Here is a 17,568-nt window from a genome sequence, read left to right as displayed (position 1 = left end):
AGGTTGATGATGTGGTTGTTACTGACAAGGAGCATATGGTTGAGCTCTTTAATCACCACTTCATTAAGTCAGGATTCCTATTTGACTAAGCCATGTGTCCTTGCCCATCCAAGACTTCCTCATCTTCCAGCCCTTCTAATGCAACTAACCCTAATGCTCTGCCATCTTTTCCCCCTGCCCCGCTACACAGCATCTCCCAGCAGGCGGTCACTGAGTCTGAGGCGCTAAAGGAGCTCCATGAACTTGACCCCAAAAAACAATCTGGGTTAGATGTTTTAGATCCTTTCTTCTTTAAGGTTGCAGCCCTATCATCGCCAAACCTGTCTCTCCTATCTGAGGAGGTTCCCAGTGCTTAGAAGGCAGCAACGATGAGTCCTTTATTTAAAGAGGGAGATCAAGCTGATCCTGAACTGTTGAAGGCTAATTTCAATTTATCAAAAGTGTTGGAAAAATTTGGCAATAATCAACTGACGAGCTTTCTTGATGTCAAAATATCTCAGTCTGGTATGCAATCTGGTTTCAGCTCAGGTTACGGATATGTCACTGCAACCTTAAAGGGCCTCAATGATGTCACCATTGCCTTTAATTCTAAGCAATGTTCTGCTGCTATTTTTGACTTAGCCAAAGCTTTTGATACGTAAGACCAGGTATTCCCAGGGGTACGTGCAATGCCGTCGGCATGTGTGATTCACATAAAAAAAAAAATGTTTACTACATTTTTTCCCCTTCGCATTTTCAAACAGCCCAGTTATATTTTCCAGCGGGGCTATGCATTTGGGTGAGTTTTTTTTCTTGCCTGAGTAGCTTCGTTTCACAAACCATCTAGTGTTCAGCAAAATAACACAATATCAAATACAGGTAGCCTAGTCAAATAACTAACATCCAATCACATTAACCGTTACTCTCTCGCGGGAATTCCACTAATGGTCCGTATGTAGCCAAACGTAGCTGCTGCTCATGTTGGTATCTGTACTGATGGCGTAAAAACCATGAACGGGAGACATAGTGGAGTGGTAACGCGTGTGCAGTTGCTCCCGATGCCACTTCGGTACACTGCAGCATCCACTGAGAGGCTCTCGCTGCCAAGGGAATGCCTGAAACTTGAAAAATGTTTGGACACTACAGTGAAAATGGTTAACTTGGTTAAAGCAAGGCCCCTGAACTCTCATGTATTTTCTGCATTATGCAATGATATGGACAGCAACCATGTAACGCTTTTGCAACATACAGAAAGAAGTGCGCTGGTTATCAAGGGGCAAAGTATTGACACGTTTTTTTGAATTGAGAGACGAGCTTAAAGTTTTCTTTACTGACCATAATTTTCACTTGTCTGACCACTTGCATGATGACGAGTTTCTCACACGACTGGCCTATCTGGGTGATGTTTTTTCTCGCCTGAATGATCTGAATCAAGGAGTACAGAGACTCTCCGCAACTATATTCAATGTGTGTGACAAAATTGAGGCTATGATTAAGACGTTGGAGCTCTTCCCCGTCATTGTATGATTTTTTATGTGCAAATGAACTCAGGCTTACGGACAATGTCAAATATGATATAGCGAAGCACCGGAGTAAGTTGGGTGCGCAATTACGCAAACGCAGGTACTTTCCCAAAACGGATGACAAACAACTTGATTCGTTATCCCTTTCATGCCCTGCATCCAGTCCCTTTTACCGATATCTGAACAAGAGAGCCTCATCGAAATTGCAACGAGCGGTTCTGTGAAAATTTAATCAGAAGCCACTGACAGTGTTCTGGACTAGGCTGCGCTCAGAGTATCCAGCCTTGGCAAATCGCGCTGTTAAGACACTGATGCCCTTTGCAACTGAAAACTAAATATAGGCACTGACTGTGTGGAAAATGATGTAAGACACTCTCTCCAATACAACCCAAAATTACAGAGTTATGTGCATCCTTTCAAGCACACCCTTCTCATTAACCTGTGGTGAGTTACTCACAATTTTCAATGAACAAAGATGGCTAAATAAAGAGCAAAATTATTTATTATTATTTGTGCCCTGGTACTATAAGAGCTCTTTGTGACTTCCCACGAGCCAGGTTGTGAGAAACTCACACTCATTCTTATGTTTAATTAATTTATCGTATAGTGTGTGTGGCAGGCTTACAATGATGGCAAAAAACATTTGAGAGTGTGTTGACCTTGGTGCTAGAGGGGGTACGCAGCTGGAGGTTGAATGTTTGAAGGGGTACGGGACTATAAAAAGTTTGGAAACCACTGCTTTAGACCGTTCCATTCATGTGGGTTGGTATTGGCGTCTCTGAAGGGTCTAGTTTGCTAACTACCTCTCTCAAAGAGTGCAATGTGTAAAGTCAGAACATCTGCTGTCTCAGCCACTGCCTGTCACCATGGGAGTACCCCAAGGCTCGATCCTAGGCTCCGCGATCTTCTCAAATTACATCAACAACACAGCTCAGGCAGTAGGAAGCTCTCTCATCCATTTATATGCAGATGATAGTCTTATACCTCAGCTGGCCCCGCCCCGGATTTTGTGTTAAACGCAGTACTACACAGCTTTCTTAGTGTCCAACAAGATTTCTCTACCCTTAACCTTGTTCTGAACATCTCCAAAACAAAGGTCATGTGGTTCGGTTTGATTACTACCTCTGAGGGTTTAGAGCAGGAGTGGGCAATTCCAGGCCCCGAGGGCCTGATTGGTGTCACCGTTTTGCCCCAGCCAACACCTGACTCCAATAATCACCTAATCATGATCTTCAGTTAAGAATGCAATTTGATTAATCAGCTGTGTTTGCTAGGGATGGAGAAAAAGTATGACACCAATCAGGCCCTCGAGGACTGGAGTTGCCCACCCCTGGTTTAGAGCTTGAGGTAGTCAACTCATACAAGTACTTGGGAGTATGGCTAGACGGTACACTGTCCTTCTCTGAGCACATATCCAAGCTGCAGGCTAAGGTTAAATCTAGACTTGCTTTCCTCTATTGTAATCGCTCCTCTTTCACACCAGCTGCCAAACTAACCCTAATTCAGATGACCATCCTACCCATGCTAGATTACAGAGACATAATTTATAGGACGGCAGTTAAGGTTGCTCTCGAGCGGCTAGGTGTTCGGCCATCAGATATGCCACCAATGCTCCTTATAGGATACATCACTGCACTCCTCTGTAAACTGGCCATCTCTGTATACCCGGCACAAGACCCACTGGTTGATGCTTATTTAAAAAACCCTCTTAGGCCTCAATCCCCCCTATTTGAGATACCTACTGCAACCCTCATCCTCCACATACACTGAACAAAAATATAAACGCAACATGTAAAGTGTTGGTCCCATCTTTCACGAGATGAAATGAAAGATCCCTGGAATGTTCCATACGCACAAAAAGCTTATTTCTCACATAAATTTGTTAACATCCCTGTTAGTGAGCATTTCTCCTTTGCCAAGATAATCCATCCACCTGACAGGTGTGGCATATCAACAAGCTAATTAAACAGCATGGTCATTACACAGATGCACCTTGTGCTGGGGACAATAAAAGGACTATAAAATGTGCAGTTTTGTCACAACACAATCCCACAGATGTCTCAAGTTTTGAGGGAGCGTGCAACTGGCATGCTGACTGCAGGAATGTCATCCTGAGCTGTTGCCAGAGAACTGAATGTTAATTTCTCTACTATAGTGCGCCTCCAACGTCGTTTTAGAGGATTTGGCAGTACGTCCAACCGGCCTCACAACCACAGATCATGCGTAACCATGCCAGCCCAGGACCTCCACATCCTGCTTCTTCACCTGCGAGATCCTCCAAGACCAGCCACCTGGACAGCCGATGAAACTGTGGGTTTGCACAAGTGAAGAATTTATGCACAAACAGTCAAACCATCTCAGGTAAGCTCAACTGCGTGCTCGTCGTCCTCATCAGGGTCTTGAGCTTACTGCAGTTTGGTCTCGTAACCGTCTTTAGTGGCTAAATGCTCACCTTCGATGGCCACTGTGCTCTTCACGGATGAATCCCGGTTTCAACTGTACCGGGCAGATGACACACATGATTTCAACGTTGTGAACAGAGTGCCCCATGGTGGCGGTGGGATTATGGGAAGGGCAGGCATAAGCTACAAACAAAGACAATTGCATTTTATCGATGGCAATTTGACTGCACAGAGATACCGTGATGAGATCCATTGTCGTGCCATTCATCTGCCGCCATCACCTCATGTTTCAGCATGACAATGCACACCCCCTGGAAGCTGAAAATGTCCCAGTTCTTCCATGGCCTGCATACTTACCAGACATGTCACCCATTAAGCATGTTTGTGATGCTCTGGATCAGGATGTACAACTGTGTGTTTCAGTTCCTGCCAATACCCAGCAACTTCGCACAGCCACTGAAGAGTGGGACAACATATCCCACAGGCCTACAGCCTGATCAACTCTATGTAAAGGAGATATGTCATGCTGCACGAAGCAAATGGTGGTCACACCAGATACTGACTGGTTTTCTGATCCACGCCCCTACCAACAGATACATATCTGTATTCCCAGTCAAATGAAACCCATAGCATTTATTTAAATTGACTGATTTCATTACATGTACTGTAACTCATTAAAATCATTAATTGTTGCATGTTGCGTTTATTTTTGTTCAGTGTGCACACATCCCGGGGTCGCTCCTCTTTTCAGTTCGCTGCAGCTAGCGAATGGAAAGAGCTGCAAAAAAACACTCAAACTGGACAGTTTTATCGCCATCTCTACATTCAAAGACTCAATCATGGACATTCTTACTGACACTTGTGGCTGCTTCGTGTGATGTATTGTTGTCTCTACCTTTTTGCCCGTTGTGCAGTTATCTGTGCCTAACAATGTTTGTACTGTGTTTGTGCTGCTACCATGTTGTGGTGTCTCTTGTCAATGTGTTTTACTTTGCCCCCATAGGAGGCCTTTTGCCTCTTAGTAGGCCATCATTGTAAATAAGAATTTGTTCTTAATTGACTTGCCTAATTAAATATAAGCAAAATGAAAACATATGAATAAAAAAAAAAATTATAATAGTATAGCAATGTTACCTCTCTGTTGGAAGTGGCACCAGAATTGTCCGAGCCAGGGGACACCGCATCAAGAGAGTTTCCACCACTCCTGGAAATAAACGGAGACAGATGTAAAATTCATAATCATAACTGTGGGAATCCTCTGGTCTTTTCTCATGTTGCAGAGACAATGATATCCTAAAGCAAGTATAACTCATTAATATTACTGTAGATATCACAAGGATATGGAATGTCGTACGGTGAATGTTTTTTCCTCCTGTCCTTGCTGTGGTCGTCAGGACTGGTGCCCTCTGGTTGTCGTCCATCAGTCTTCTTCCCCTTCCATTTCTCTGCCTTCTCCTTGATGGTGCCCTGTTGGCTGTAGCGAACCAGATTGCCTGGACCCAGGACCTCATTATGGCCGTTCCTGTCATCCATTGGTTCGGGGGGGTTCAGGCGTAAGGTGCTGGGGCGTACAGGTGCAGGGGTGTGGGAGGTGGCTTTGGCTTCTTTCTTCCAGGCTACAAAAGTGTACTGGTCCAGTTCCTTGCTGTCCGCCCGCTCGGCCCGCTCTTTTGGCTTGACCTCGGCTCGGCTGGCTGCCTCCTGACCTTTGATCTTAGGGACAGGCTCCTCCTTGGTGGCTGCCAAGGCGACCCGCTCACTCTCCCGCTGGCTGTGCTCCAGGCCCCGCTGGCGCCGCTGTTCTCTCTTCTCCTGGCTCCTGGAGACCTGAGACCTGTGTGCCTCCACAGCAGCCTGAGCCCCATTGTCTTTTTCTGGTGACTGGGGGGCAGCTTCCTCCTTGGTCCCCTCCTCCTCCTCAGGCTCCTTGGAGTGGGCTTCCTCCAGTTCCTCCACAGCTTGGCTCTCCTCCTCCAGCTGGGGCCCAGCCTCAGCCTGTGTACCGTTGCCCTCATCAGGCTGGAAGACTGTAGAAGCATCCCTTATGTCCACCTCCTCAGGAGGTGAAGTAGCTGCAGCCTCTACAGCTTCTGCCTCCTCCCTCTGCTTCTCCTTGTCCTGGACAGGCACTTTATACTCATGTTGGCTCGCATCTAGAGTTCTTTCAGCTGCCACCTGTGCCTCTGGCTCCTCCTGTGTCTCAGGTTCCTTGTTGACACTTTCTGCCTGCCTCAGCCTTGCCTCCTCCCTCGCCCTCCATTCTGCTGCCTCCCGCACTGCCTCTTTCTTTCTCCTAAATGCTTCTTCCTCTGCTTCCATTTCCAGTCGGGCTGCCTCCTCTTCTGCCTCTCTCGCTAGCCTGGCTGCCTCTTCCTCCGCCCTCTTCCTGGCTTCCTCTGCTTCCTCTTCTTTCTTCATGGCCTCCTCCTCCCTTTTCCTCCTCTCCTCCCGTATTGAATGGCACCTGTTAAGGTCAACATGATTCAGTAGTGGTTCAACATTCATATAACAATGTTACAATGTATCTCTGGGAATTTCCAAGCATTTGTATAGCATTTTCTATACAAGGCATAGGTTGTTTCCGAGGTAAGAGATGATGTGCGATGAAAATGTTGTTTTTAAAGGCCCAACGCAGTCGCTTTTATCTCAAGTACCTTAGTGTGATTGTTTTCAATTAAAATGGTAAAAAATAAACAAAAATAGGTTCTTAGCAAAGAACAATTTCTCAAGAAGAATTTTGCTAGGACTGTCTGGGAGTGGTCTGAGTGGAAAACTGAAAACTAGCGGTTATTAGCAGAGGTTTGAAACTCTCTTTTTGTCCATTTAACTAATTTACAGCCTGGTGATGGTCATCAGGCAGGCCAAAACTTCATCCCACCAAAACAGGCTGAAATGTCAGGTGGTCTTATCAAACAGCTCTTACACTAAAAGGGCATTATTATAATTTACACAATTTCACAGTATTATTCTAACCACATTGTGGAAATGTATATAAAAACACAGAACTCCACTGGGCCTTTAAGGTTAGGAAAATGTGCAATGTATAGTGCCACTTTTTAGGATGTCAATATAAATGAATGCAATGTGGTTGTTTGTAATCTTGTCGATCATTTAATTATTATATGTGTTATTTAGAAAAAATACATCTGTTTAACTTTGTAAAGTAAAGGTGTGTTTAGAATTATTTTTGTTGTATTAATGCTATTTAATCTCTCCTCAGACTAATATTATTCTGTTTGTCCTGTGGGTACCATTGCCACTGTTCCACCCCTTGTGTATTGCGCTGTCATGGTGTATTTGTGTAAACTGGTGTAAACTGCTGCTATTCCAGTTTCAACTCTTCTGCCTGCGGTTATGGAACCCCTACCTGTCCCAGACCTGCTGTTTTCAACTCTTAATGATCGGCTATGAAAAGCCAACTGAGATTTATTCCTGATTATTATTTGACCATGCTTGTCATTTATGAACATTTTGAAAATCTTGGCTCTCTCTAATTTTCTCCTTCTCTCTTTCTTTCTCTCGGAGGACCTGGGCCCTAGGACCATGCGTCGGGACTGCCGCCCGTGGTGACTCCTTGCTGTCCCCAGTCCGCCTGGCCTTGCTGCTATTCCAGTTTCAGCTGTTCTGCCTGCGGTTATGGAACCGCCACCTGTCCCAGACCTGTTGTTTTTCAACTCTTAATGATCAGCTATGAAAAGCCAACTGAAAATTATTCATGATTATTATTTGACCATGCTTGTCACTTATGAACATTTTTGAACATCTTGGCATAGTTCTGTTATAATCTCCACCCGGCACAGCCAGAAGAGGACTGGCCACCCCTCATAGCCTGGTTCCTCTCTAGGTTTCTTCCTAGGTTTTGGCCTTTCTAGGGAGTTTTTCCTAGCCACCGTGCTTCTACACCTGCATTCTAGCTGTTTGGGGTTTTAGGCTGGGTTTCTGTACAGCACTTCGAGATATTATCTGATGTACGAAGGGCTATATAAAATAAAATTGATTGATTGATTATTTGTTTTTACTTCGGAGGAACACTTTGGAAACAAGTGTTTTAATTAAAACTTTTAAGTGCTATCCTCTGGGTCCACATTGTACATTTTGTTGTATATCTCTTTAAACCAAATAAATTAAATTCAACTAAGTCAGTGTTTACCGATAACTCAAGGCATTTCACACTTTATAAATACTACACTAAGCAATGAATGTATTTCAGTGGTGTGGCCTCGTGCTGTACCTCCTCCGTGCGGAGTGTCCTCTGGCCAGAGCCTGGATCTTCATGATGCTGGTATGCCTGCGGAGGTACTCTGACCTCTGTCTGGAGCCCTTCCACACAGCCTGGATCAGCGTGGCTGCCTGACACTGCCGTTCCTTGCGGCGTCTACGCCACGCATGCTGGGAGGGATGAACACGGGCAAGAACAAATTATTACCCTGACATATATTACCAAACAGAACTAATTTATTCCCCATCTGCAAGAATATGATTGTCTCATAAAGGATGGATATTGGACAATTTCTATGTATTTCTTTGTAAGAAATAGATATTGAAAATACTAGATTTCTAAGCATTTTGTATGAGGAAAAGTCGCATCTTAGAGCTGACATCTGTACAGGACGGGTTATCACACAGCTTACCTGGAGCAACATGGCCGCCTGTCTCATCTCCAGGAAGTATCTCCTCTCCAGGCGGGCCCTGAACCAGTACTGCAGGAAGATGATCTTACGCATCACGTCCTTGTGTAGTGTGTCCTGCAGCTGCTGACGCTCCAGCTCCTTCAGGTAAACCTGAGGATCGCAATTTAATTCAAGACAATTAAAAGGCAATTAAAATGTATTTCTGTGAGGAAAATGTGGAGGTGAGCTGGTCTTACCTTGGTTTTTCCTATCTGGTAAGTGGTGTGGTCGAGCGCCATCCTCTGGAACAGGGCCGAGATGTCCTCTGGCTTGGAGGCTGTAGCATTCTTGGGCAGCAACACTCGGAATTGCTCAATGAATTCCTACAGGTACATTTATAATAGCTATTTTGTTTTGACAGACATTGCTCAATAAAAATGTTCCTTCTAACATGCAAGAAATAAAGAATATGTTTCACGGAGGACCGAGTGTCTGCGGGTTTTCGCTCCTCCCTTGTAATTAGTAAGGAACTCTCTTCACCTTGTTGTCTAGGGCTTAATTGAAAGGAAAAATCTAAAACCTGCAGACACTCGGCCCTCCGTGGAATGAGTTTTACAACCTTGATATAAAGCAATTATTTTCATTGGTAAACAATGAATGTCAAGTATCAACAACAGATATTGTTTCAGACATTGCTTCTGGCTGTCTGAGTTATTAAAGAGGTGCACTGTACTTGGAATGTGTACTTGGCTCCATAGCCAGACCTCCGGATGCGAACCGTCTCTAGCATGCCCGTGTAGTGCAGCTGCTGCAGCACCAGGGTCTCGTTCAGACACATCTCCTTCTGCACACACACAGATACACAGCACATCATTAGAGGGACTCATCATAATCATTTATCATCATCATTTTGGTTGTACATAATAGAAAAAAAGGGGCGTTACCTTCTCAGAGTTGGAGCGAATACAGCGGATGAAGAAGGGTTCTGCTCTGCCCAAAGTCTCCAGCAGTTTAGTCAGAGAGGTCTGTCAATGTAAAAAGGATTTCATATCAATGAGACTAACTTCAATAAAGTCCTGCATCTGCATTGTATGTTAGTGGCTGTCTGGCTGCTGTATTTGATGGTGAGATCAGCTGACCTGGAACTGAGCACTAATGCTGGGAGTCTTCTTCTTCTTGTTGAGGTGCAGCAGAGACTTGGCGGTGCGGTCGTGGAGGGTCCGACCCACAATGAACTTCAGGGAGCGAGAGTCCAACAGGCTCTAAGGAAGAGCATCAACATCAGAGTTCTAAACGTCTGCAGACACCACCTCAGTGTCGCTGATACTCTCGGATGATTAAAATGTTATATTTTGAAACATTTCTATTAGATAATTTAGTGATCAAGATCTGAGATAATGAAGAAATACGAATAATTTCAGGTGGTCGGAAGTCATATTTACAGGTCATGTGGCAGATTGTATGTATGTATGTAGGAGTGGATGTAGCTGGCGTATGTATGATACAGTAAGTTTACCTTAGGTATGATCTGTTTCTGCTTGGCATTCTTGTTTTTCCTGTGGGAGAGGGAGAGGTTAGTGAGACGGGCTCAGCACAGCGATGTCGCTGAGGAGGTCTAGTGGTGAGCGCGTTGGGGGGTGAGCCATGTTGTTAGTATGGTGTGTCATTCTCAGTCAGTGAGGCGTGAGGGCTTGCACCTGGAGTATGGGTGGGATGACGGACGGACAGACACACGGATGGGAGAATCCAGCCAAACAATCAGACAGCCTGGATGAGACCCATAGGGCTTATAGGAGTAGGATACCTGTTCCTCCAGCTATCTTGTTTTCATCATATCAGCCTTGGATTTATAGTGGAACAGTTGCTATGTGCCAACTAAATGATTTCAGCCTTGGGTTTATTACAGTGTGTCATTTGTGCGGTCAACACTGCACACACATTTTTCGAGGGAGACTTGTTTCTTCACTGTGTAAAATACTTGTATATCTTATACCCAACAGCCATAGTTCTATATAAGTTAAAACGAGCTATGATTCCCAACAAACTTTTGGGTTCTTTTAGACTTCACATTCTTAAACAGTTTAATCTAGAAGCCAATGCATTCATGTGAGTAATGTTTGTTCATGCAGCAGCTGTGCTATTGAGGCCATCATTGTATCCTCAGATTTCATCAAGTCCTCTATCTCCATTATAGCCCATATGGGCAACAGCCTCGCTGCATTACAACATCAGCCTCATGCTAATCAACATCACATTGGAAGCCAGTCTCTATGGGCTTTGGAGTCCACTATCACAAGCAGACTAGTGTTGTTTTCAGCCATCTGCAAATAACTAGGATTCATGTTTTTCCATGAGGTTTCGTCTCAAAACAGCCAATTACCCAGCCTGTGTCTTAAACTGTCTGTCATGTGTTGAGCGTGAGAGATTAGGAATTATGTCTTCTGGCTGAATACATAATTCTGTTTCCAGTTTTGGACTAGGATAAAAAAAATCTTAGTCAAATCAGGTGTTCAAGTACTGGCCTGGAACAAAGATTTGCATCTAAGGGGATGCCTCAGCCCCCAGGAGGACTGAGGTTGAGCACTGTTAAAGCTGGGTTAGAACACGGTAGGCCAAGCTGGGCTGAAGGGGCTACAGACTCACTGAAGGAGGTGTCGAGGGAACCGCAGGCGACCCCAGGACTGCAGCAGTTTGCGAGGGTCCTCACCGTCCAGCTGCAAGTCCTTAATGGAGCTGATTATCTGGGCATGCATGTCCCTGAATCAACCCAGCAAGGGCCACAGTGGGTGAGGAGGATGGAGGGTAAGAGACAGTGGGAGGAGACGGGAAGGGGTGTTGGGCATGGGGCATAAGGGGAGGACGGGGGGGGGGGGGGTAGAAACACTGCTGTCAGGACACCTCAAAAGACAGAAAACACCCCACCACCAAAGAGCCTGCTTCCCAAGAGAAACACACCAACAGACCAGTTAGAGGTCTGAAGTTGAGATCATGTAAAACTGGTGTTTAATGCTGCTTCAGTTCAGACCATCCAGCCATGGCTAAAGCAGAGTGTAGAAAGACAGAGGTTGTGTTCTCTCACACCATACCTGTAAGTAAGTACTGTGAGCATGCATTTCTGAATCAAAGCTTCACTGGTTGATGTATTTTATCCATAATGGTGTTACACTGCTGCGGACTAGGATTGGTCATTGGACTGGTGGATGCACATTTGTGGCCTGCTGGAGGTCATTTTGCAGGGCTCTGGCGGTGCTCCTCCTTGCACAAAGGCGGAGGTAGCGGTCCTGCTGCTGGGTTGTTGCCCTCCTACGGCCTCCTCCACGTCTCCTGATGTACTGGCCTGTCTCCTGGTAGCGCCTCCATGCTCTGGACACTACGCTGACAGACACAGCAAACCTTCTTGCCACAGCTCGCATTGATGTGCCATCCTGGATGAGCTGCACTACCTGAGCCACTTGTGTGGGTTGTAGACTCCGTCTTATGCTACCACTAGAGTGAAAGCACCGGCAGCATTCAAAAGTGACCAAAACATCAGCCAGGAAGCATAGGAACTGAGAAGTGGTCTGTGGTCACCACCCGCAGAATCACTCCTTTATTGGGGGTGTCTTGCTAATTGCCTATAATTTCCACCTTTTGTCTATACCATTTGCACAACAGCATGTGAAATATATTGTCAATCAGTGTTGCTTCCTAAGTGGACAGTTTGATTTCACAGAAGTGTGATTGACTTGGAGTTACATTGTGTTGTTTAAGTGTTCCCTTTATTTTTTTGAGCAGTGTATATTAGTGTGCACAGCCTTGCCAGTTTCCTCCCAGTAATGAGTAAATAATCAGAGCATGCAGCACTAACACCTTCCTGTGTTCTACACTAACCATAATAAACCTGGATGAAGAGGCAGATTACCATGGGCGAGAGAGGGAGAGAAACAGAGAGCGAGAAAGGGGGGGAAATAGGAGAGAAATAGAGAGAAAGGAGGAAGAGAATATGAACAAGACGCAGCCTGTCGATGATTAGAAAGCACAATGTTTGCAGTGTTTCGATGTTTCTATTAAGTTTATTTCTGTAGTCTGGCTGCTTTCCTTTCCAAACTAAAGAAATATATGCCTGCTACAAACCTTCATGAAGTAACCACCCCCCGGGTGCACGGTTGGTTTTTGCCCTAGCATTTCACAGCTGGCTCAAATAACCAACCCATCATCGAGCTTTGATTATTTGAATCAGCTGTGTAGTGCTATGGCAAAAAACAGCTTGTGAAGATGTCTTTGATGGCCTCTAGGGGGCGCTTGTTGGAGTGATCAAAGTAGATAGGCTTCTATGCTGTCTGTGGAAGGGAGAGAAACGCACTCGGGGTCACCCAGGTGCAAGGGAAACAACACAGAGGCCAGGATGAGATGGAGGATTCTTCAGATATACATGTAATTCTATTTCTATAGATTTTACTAAACTGATGTCATACAAGAGACCAGGAAGCACACAAGCCAACTGTTTCAATAGTTTCATTCAGTTCCAATTACTAGAGGCTTAGGGAGAGTTCCATTTGTCTCCCAGTACGGATACACTTCCTGAAGAATCTTGTGATTTTTATGATATTACCGTCTGAGTCTTCTTCATGTCATCCTAGGTGCAGGGACATTGGATAAGTCCACTGTACGGATGCTCACCTTGTCATTTGTCATCTTTGAGACAAACACATTTTTTAAAAGACCTATATAAATACAATTTGATTGATTGACTGATTATCCAATCTTCAACTTGTTCTCCATGAGGAACCCCAATCAGGCAAAGTGATTTAAATTATTCTGGTTAATCCCAATTAATGTTCCATTTTTATAGTATAGATTAATTAAACGACTTGGTCTTGGATCAAGTTAGTAGGGTTGTGGATTTCTGATGGAAGAATAGTCCTTGGGCTTTAGCTCCACGTGTGCACTGGTAAATTGTAACCACTGAATTCCTGCCTATCTGCAGTGTGCCTCAGGGGACAGAGAGACCCATCTGTCAATCACATGACATCACACCCAAAACAACAGTGGAGGAGAGGAAGAAGGCCCGTTTCCCAACCCTCCCATAATATGTCTCAAGATCCACACTAACATACTATCTAGTATACATGGCTAGGGGCAGGAGTTATTGCTGCACGCTTGACCTGACCAGGAAAATAAAACAGGCGGGCCCTATGCATGGCCAATGCATCACTTCTTAAGTGGGATGGAAGTGGGGATATTGGGACAAATGTAGTTTACCTTCTTCCCTGTGTGTCCCTCAGTCAGAGAGCTATGTGGTGGATCTGGGTCTTACCTGTACATTCTCTCTACAGGTGTGTTGGACCTCTGCAGCTCCCCCAAAGGAGTCCTGGAAGTAGGGCGCTGCACACCTAATGAACAAACACAGACAAGCACCCCCACACAGACAGGAACACAGACAAACATAACATTAGATGCCTAAAGGCTCTACGAGGACAGAAGACTGGTCCCCATGACAACTGCTTGTCAAATGAATAAAAATAATCCAGTTGAGTACTTTCAGAGGCCAACTCCCTGTTTAGTATTTCCTTGATTTAATTTAACGAGACACTTTTCTCATCTAGTCAATACAACAAATAGACTGGCAGATTGAGGCTTATGGGAAAATGGAAATTCAAGGCTACCGTTTCTCCCCAAACCATGAGCAACTAATTTCTAAGTAGCAGACAGCTGTATCAATACTCTGTCTGCCATACACTGTGCCAGTTGTGTACTAATATATATATATATATATAATATAATATAGTCATCTTCCCACTTTTCTACAGTGCAAGGTGTATATATTCGACCTGCGTTCTTGGCAGCCCAGCGGCGTCCAGCCTCGTTGAAGGCAGCCATGCCTCTGATGGTGGCTCGCAGGATGCCCCAGCGGAACATGGCCACCGGGTCCATCCCAATCAGCTGCCGCACATAGGCTCGGTCACTGCTCCGCAGCAGAGCCACGATGTCTGGACGCATGTGGTCCGTGTTCTTCTCCCGGAAGTCCTGCCAAGAAGAGTCATAGGAGTGGGTTTGCATGCCAAGGTCGTTTTAGACTATCCACTAAGACGCTGTTTGTAATCAGTCTGACACAGGAGGGGGCCGCCGAGTGGTGCAGTGGTCTAAGGCACTGCATCTCAGTGCAGAGGTGTCCCTACAGTCCCTGGTTCAATTCCAGGCTGTATCACATCCGGCCGCAATTGGCCCAGCGTCATCCGGGTTTGGCCGGGGTAAGCCGTCATGGTAAATAAGACTTTGTTCTTAACTGACTTACCTAGTTAAATAAAAGGTTAAATAAAATAAAAATGAATAGTGGAAGCTTTGTCATGAATGAGTAATAACTTTCTGAATAACAATAATAATGCTGTCAATAACAATGAAGAGCTACACAAATACAAGAAACCTCCCTCAACCCCCTACACATTACAGTTGAAGTCGGAAGTTTACGTACACTTAGGTTGGAGTCATTAAAACTTGTTTTTCAACCACTCCACAAATTTCTTGTTAATAAACTATAGTTTTGGCAAGTCGGTTAAGACATCTACTTTGTGCATAACACAAGTAATTTCTCCAACAATTGTTAACAGACAGATTATTTCACTGTATCACAAATCCAGTGGGTAAAAAGTGCACATACACTAAGTTGACTGTGCCTTTAAACAGCTTAGAAAAATCCAGAAAATGATGTAATGGCTTTAGAAGGTTCTAATAGGCTAAAAGACATAATTTGAGTCAATTGGCGGTGTACATATGGATGTATTTCAAGGTCTACCTTCAAACTCGGTGCCTCTTTGCTTGACATCATGGGAATATCAAAAGAAATTAGCCAAGACCTCAGAAAAAGATTTGTGGACCTCCACAAGTCTGGTTCATCCTTGGGAGCAATTTTCAAACGCCTGAAAGTACCACGTTCATCTGTACAAACAATAGTACGCAAGTATAAACACCACGGGACCACTAAGCCGTCATACCGCTCAGGAAGGAGAAGGCTCTGTCTCCTAGAGATGAACGTACTTTGGTGCGAAAAGTGCAAATCAATCCCAGAACAACAGCAAAGAACCTTGTGAAGATGCTGGAGGAAACAGGTACAAAAGTATTTCTATCCACAGTAAAACGAGTCCTATATCGACATAACCTGAAAGGCCGCTCAGCAAGGAAGAAGCCACTGCTCCAAAACCACCATAAAGAAAGCCAGACTAGGGTTTGCAACTGCACATGGAGACAAAGATTGTACTTTTTGGAGAAATGTCCTCTGGTCTGATGAAGCAAAAATAGAACTGTTTGGCCATAATGACCATCGTTATGTTTGGAGGAAAAAGGGGGAGGCTTGCAAGTCGAAAAACACCATCCCAACCGTAAAGCACGGGGGTGGCAGCATCATGCTGTGGGGGTGCTTTGCTGCAGGAGGGACTGGTGCACTTCACAAAATAGTTGGCATCATGAGGAAGGACAATTTTGTGGATATATTGACACAACATCTCAAGACATCGGTCAGGAAGTTAAAGCTTGGTCGCAAATGGGTCTTCCAAATGGACAATGACCCCAAGCATACTTACAAAGTTGTGGCAAAATGGCTTTAAGGACAACAAAGTCAAGGTATTGGAGGGGCCATCAGAAAGCCCTGCCCTCAATCCTATAGAAAATTTGTGGGCAGAACTGAAAAAGCTTGTGCGAGCAACGAGGCCTACAAACCTGACTTCGTTACACCAGCTCTGTCAGGGGCAATGGGCCAAAATTTATTGTGAGAAGCTTGTAGAAGGCTACCCGAAACGTTTGACCCAAGATAAACAATTTAAAGGCAATGCTACCAAATACTAATTGAGTGTATGTAAACTTCTGACCCACTCTGGAATGTGATGAAAGAAATAAAAGCTGAAATAAATAGTTCTCTCTACTATTATTCTGACATTTCACATTCTTAAAATAAAGTGGTGATCCTAACTGACCTAAGACAGGGAATTTTTTTACTAGGATTAAATGTCAGGAATTGTGAAAAACAGTTTAAATGTATTTGGCTTAGGTGTTTGTAAACGTCCGACTTCAACTGTACATTATAGTAAACAGGGAACCTGTGACTGTGTTTGGGGGTGGATGTTCATTCATCCCTACCTTGATCTGGTACTTGACCTTCCCAGCGAAGTGTCGGATGACGAAGGCAGGCTCCATGACAGGCGTGGGCACAAAGTACTTCTTCCCCTGGTGCTGCTGCTTGAACTTGGCCAGCAGGGTCTCGTCAGTGGCACGGGGGAAACTGGAGAGCAAGAGGAGGAGAGAGAAAGTGAGTGAAGGGGGAAAGAGAATAGTGATAGATTCACCACATTAACTTTTATCTCATCTAACATGTAAATATACTGTCAATCATAGCAAAGTAATGAACACTATCTTTAGGTTGCAGTAATTAAAAAGCAAAACATATGGAATATAAGTGCACCATCTCTTTATTGGAATATATATCTTTTTTAAAGACTTGAAGTCCATACTTGCTCTCCTCATCCAGTAGGTACAGGAGTCCAGTGGGCTTCTTGCTGATGAGGTGGATGCAGCCCACGTTGTCTGTGTAGTCTATGTTGTGCCAGGTGATGCCCTCCGCCTGGTACTCCTCCTGTAATGGACAAACAGGCTTACAGTTAGGGAAGACATAGGATCCATCAGGGCTGTTATACTGTCCTTATGGAGAGGCACCATAGAAATATAATGACATAGAATCTACACTACATGACCAAAAGTATGTGGACAGCTGCTCGTCGAACATGTCATTCAAAATCATGGGAATTAATATGGAGTTGGTACGCCTTTGCTGCTATAACAGCCTATACTCTTCTGGGAAGGGTTTCCACTAGATGTTGGAACATTGCTGCGGGGGCTTGCTTCCCTTCAGCCACAAGAGCATTAGTGAGGTCAGGCACTGATGTTGGGCGATTAGTCCCGGCACGCAGTCTGCGTTCCAATTCAACCTAAAGGTGTTCGACGGGGTTGAGGTCAGGGCACTGTGCAGGACAGTCAAGTTCTTTCACACCGATCTCAACAAAACATTTCTGTATGGACCTCGCTTTG

General features: G+C 44.7%; 1 protein-coding gene across 7 annotated transcripts in view; it reads right to left on the bottom strand.

The window, feature by feature from the left end:
- Positions 1-17,568, bottom strand: part of LOC129867315 (unconventional myosin-IXb-like) — a 118,481-nt gene that overhangs the window by 29,155 nt on the left and 71,758 nt on the right. For 6 of the 7 annotated variants that reach the window (XM_055940637.1, XM_055940638.1, XM_055940639.1 and 3 more), the window contains exons 11-24: positions 16,995-17,116; positions 16,624-16,765; positions 14,325-14,520; positions 13,811-13,886; positions 11,158-11,271; positions 10,031-10,070; positions 9,654-9,776; positions 9,459-9,539; positions 9,248-9,358; positions 8,772-8,897; positions 8,536-8,685; positions 8,136-8,293; positions 5,259-6,368; positions 5,039-5,108 (exon numbers count right to left, since the gene is read on the bottom strand). In XM_055940637.1, the coding sequence (XP_055796612.1) occupies positions 5,039-5,108; positions 5,259-6,368; positions 8,136-8,293; positions 8,536-8,685; positions 8,772-8,897; positions 9,248-9,358; positions 9,459-9,539; positions 9,654-9,776; positions 10,031-10,070; positions 11,158-11,271; positions 13,811-13,886; positions 14,325-14,520; positions 16,624-16,765; positions 16,995-17,116 (2,619 nt within the window). The remainder of the gene's footprint in view (positions 1-5,038; positions 5,109-5,258; positions 6,369-8,135; positions 8,294-8,535; positions 8,686-8,771; positions 8,898-9,247; positions 9,359-9,458; positions 9,540-9,653; positions 9,777-10,030; positions 10,071-11,157; positions 11,272-13,810; positions 13,887-14,324; positions 14,521-16,623; positions 16,766-16,994; positions 17,117-17,568) is intronic. The other variant, XM_055940636.1, reaches the window with a different exon arrangement.

This window comes from Salvelinus fontinalis, chromosome 12 (genome assembly GCF_029448725.1).
Source record: "Salvelinus fontinalis isolate EN_2023a chromosome 12, ASM2944872v1, whole genome shotgun sequence".
NCBI classification, from domain to species: Eukaryota; Metazoa; Chordata; class Actinopteri; order Salmoniformes; family Salmonidae; genus Salvelinus; species Salvelinus fontinalis.
The sequence above is the reverse complement of the archived record's forward strand: the minus strand, read 5'-3'. Positions and strand labels throughout refer to the sequence as shown.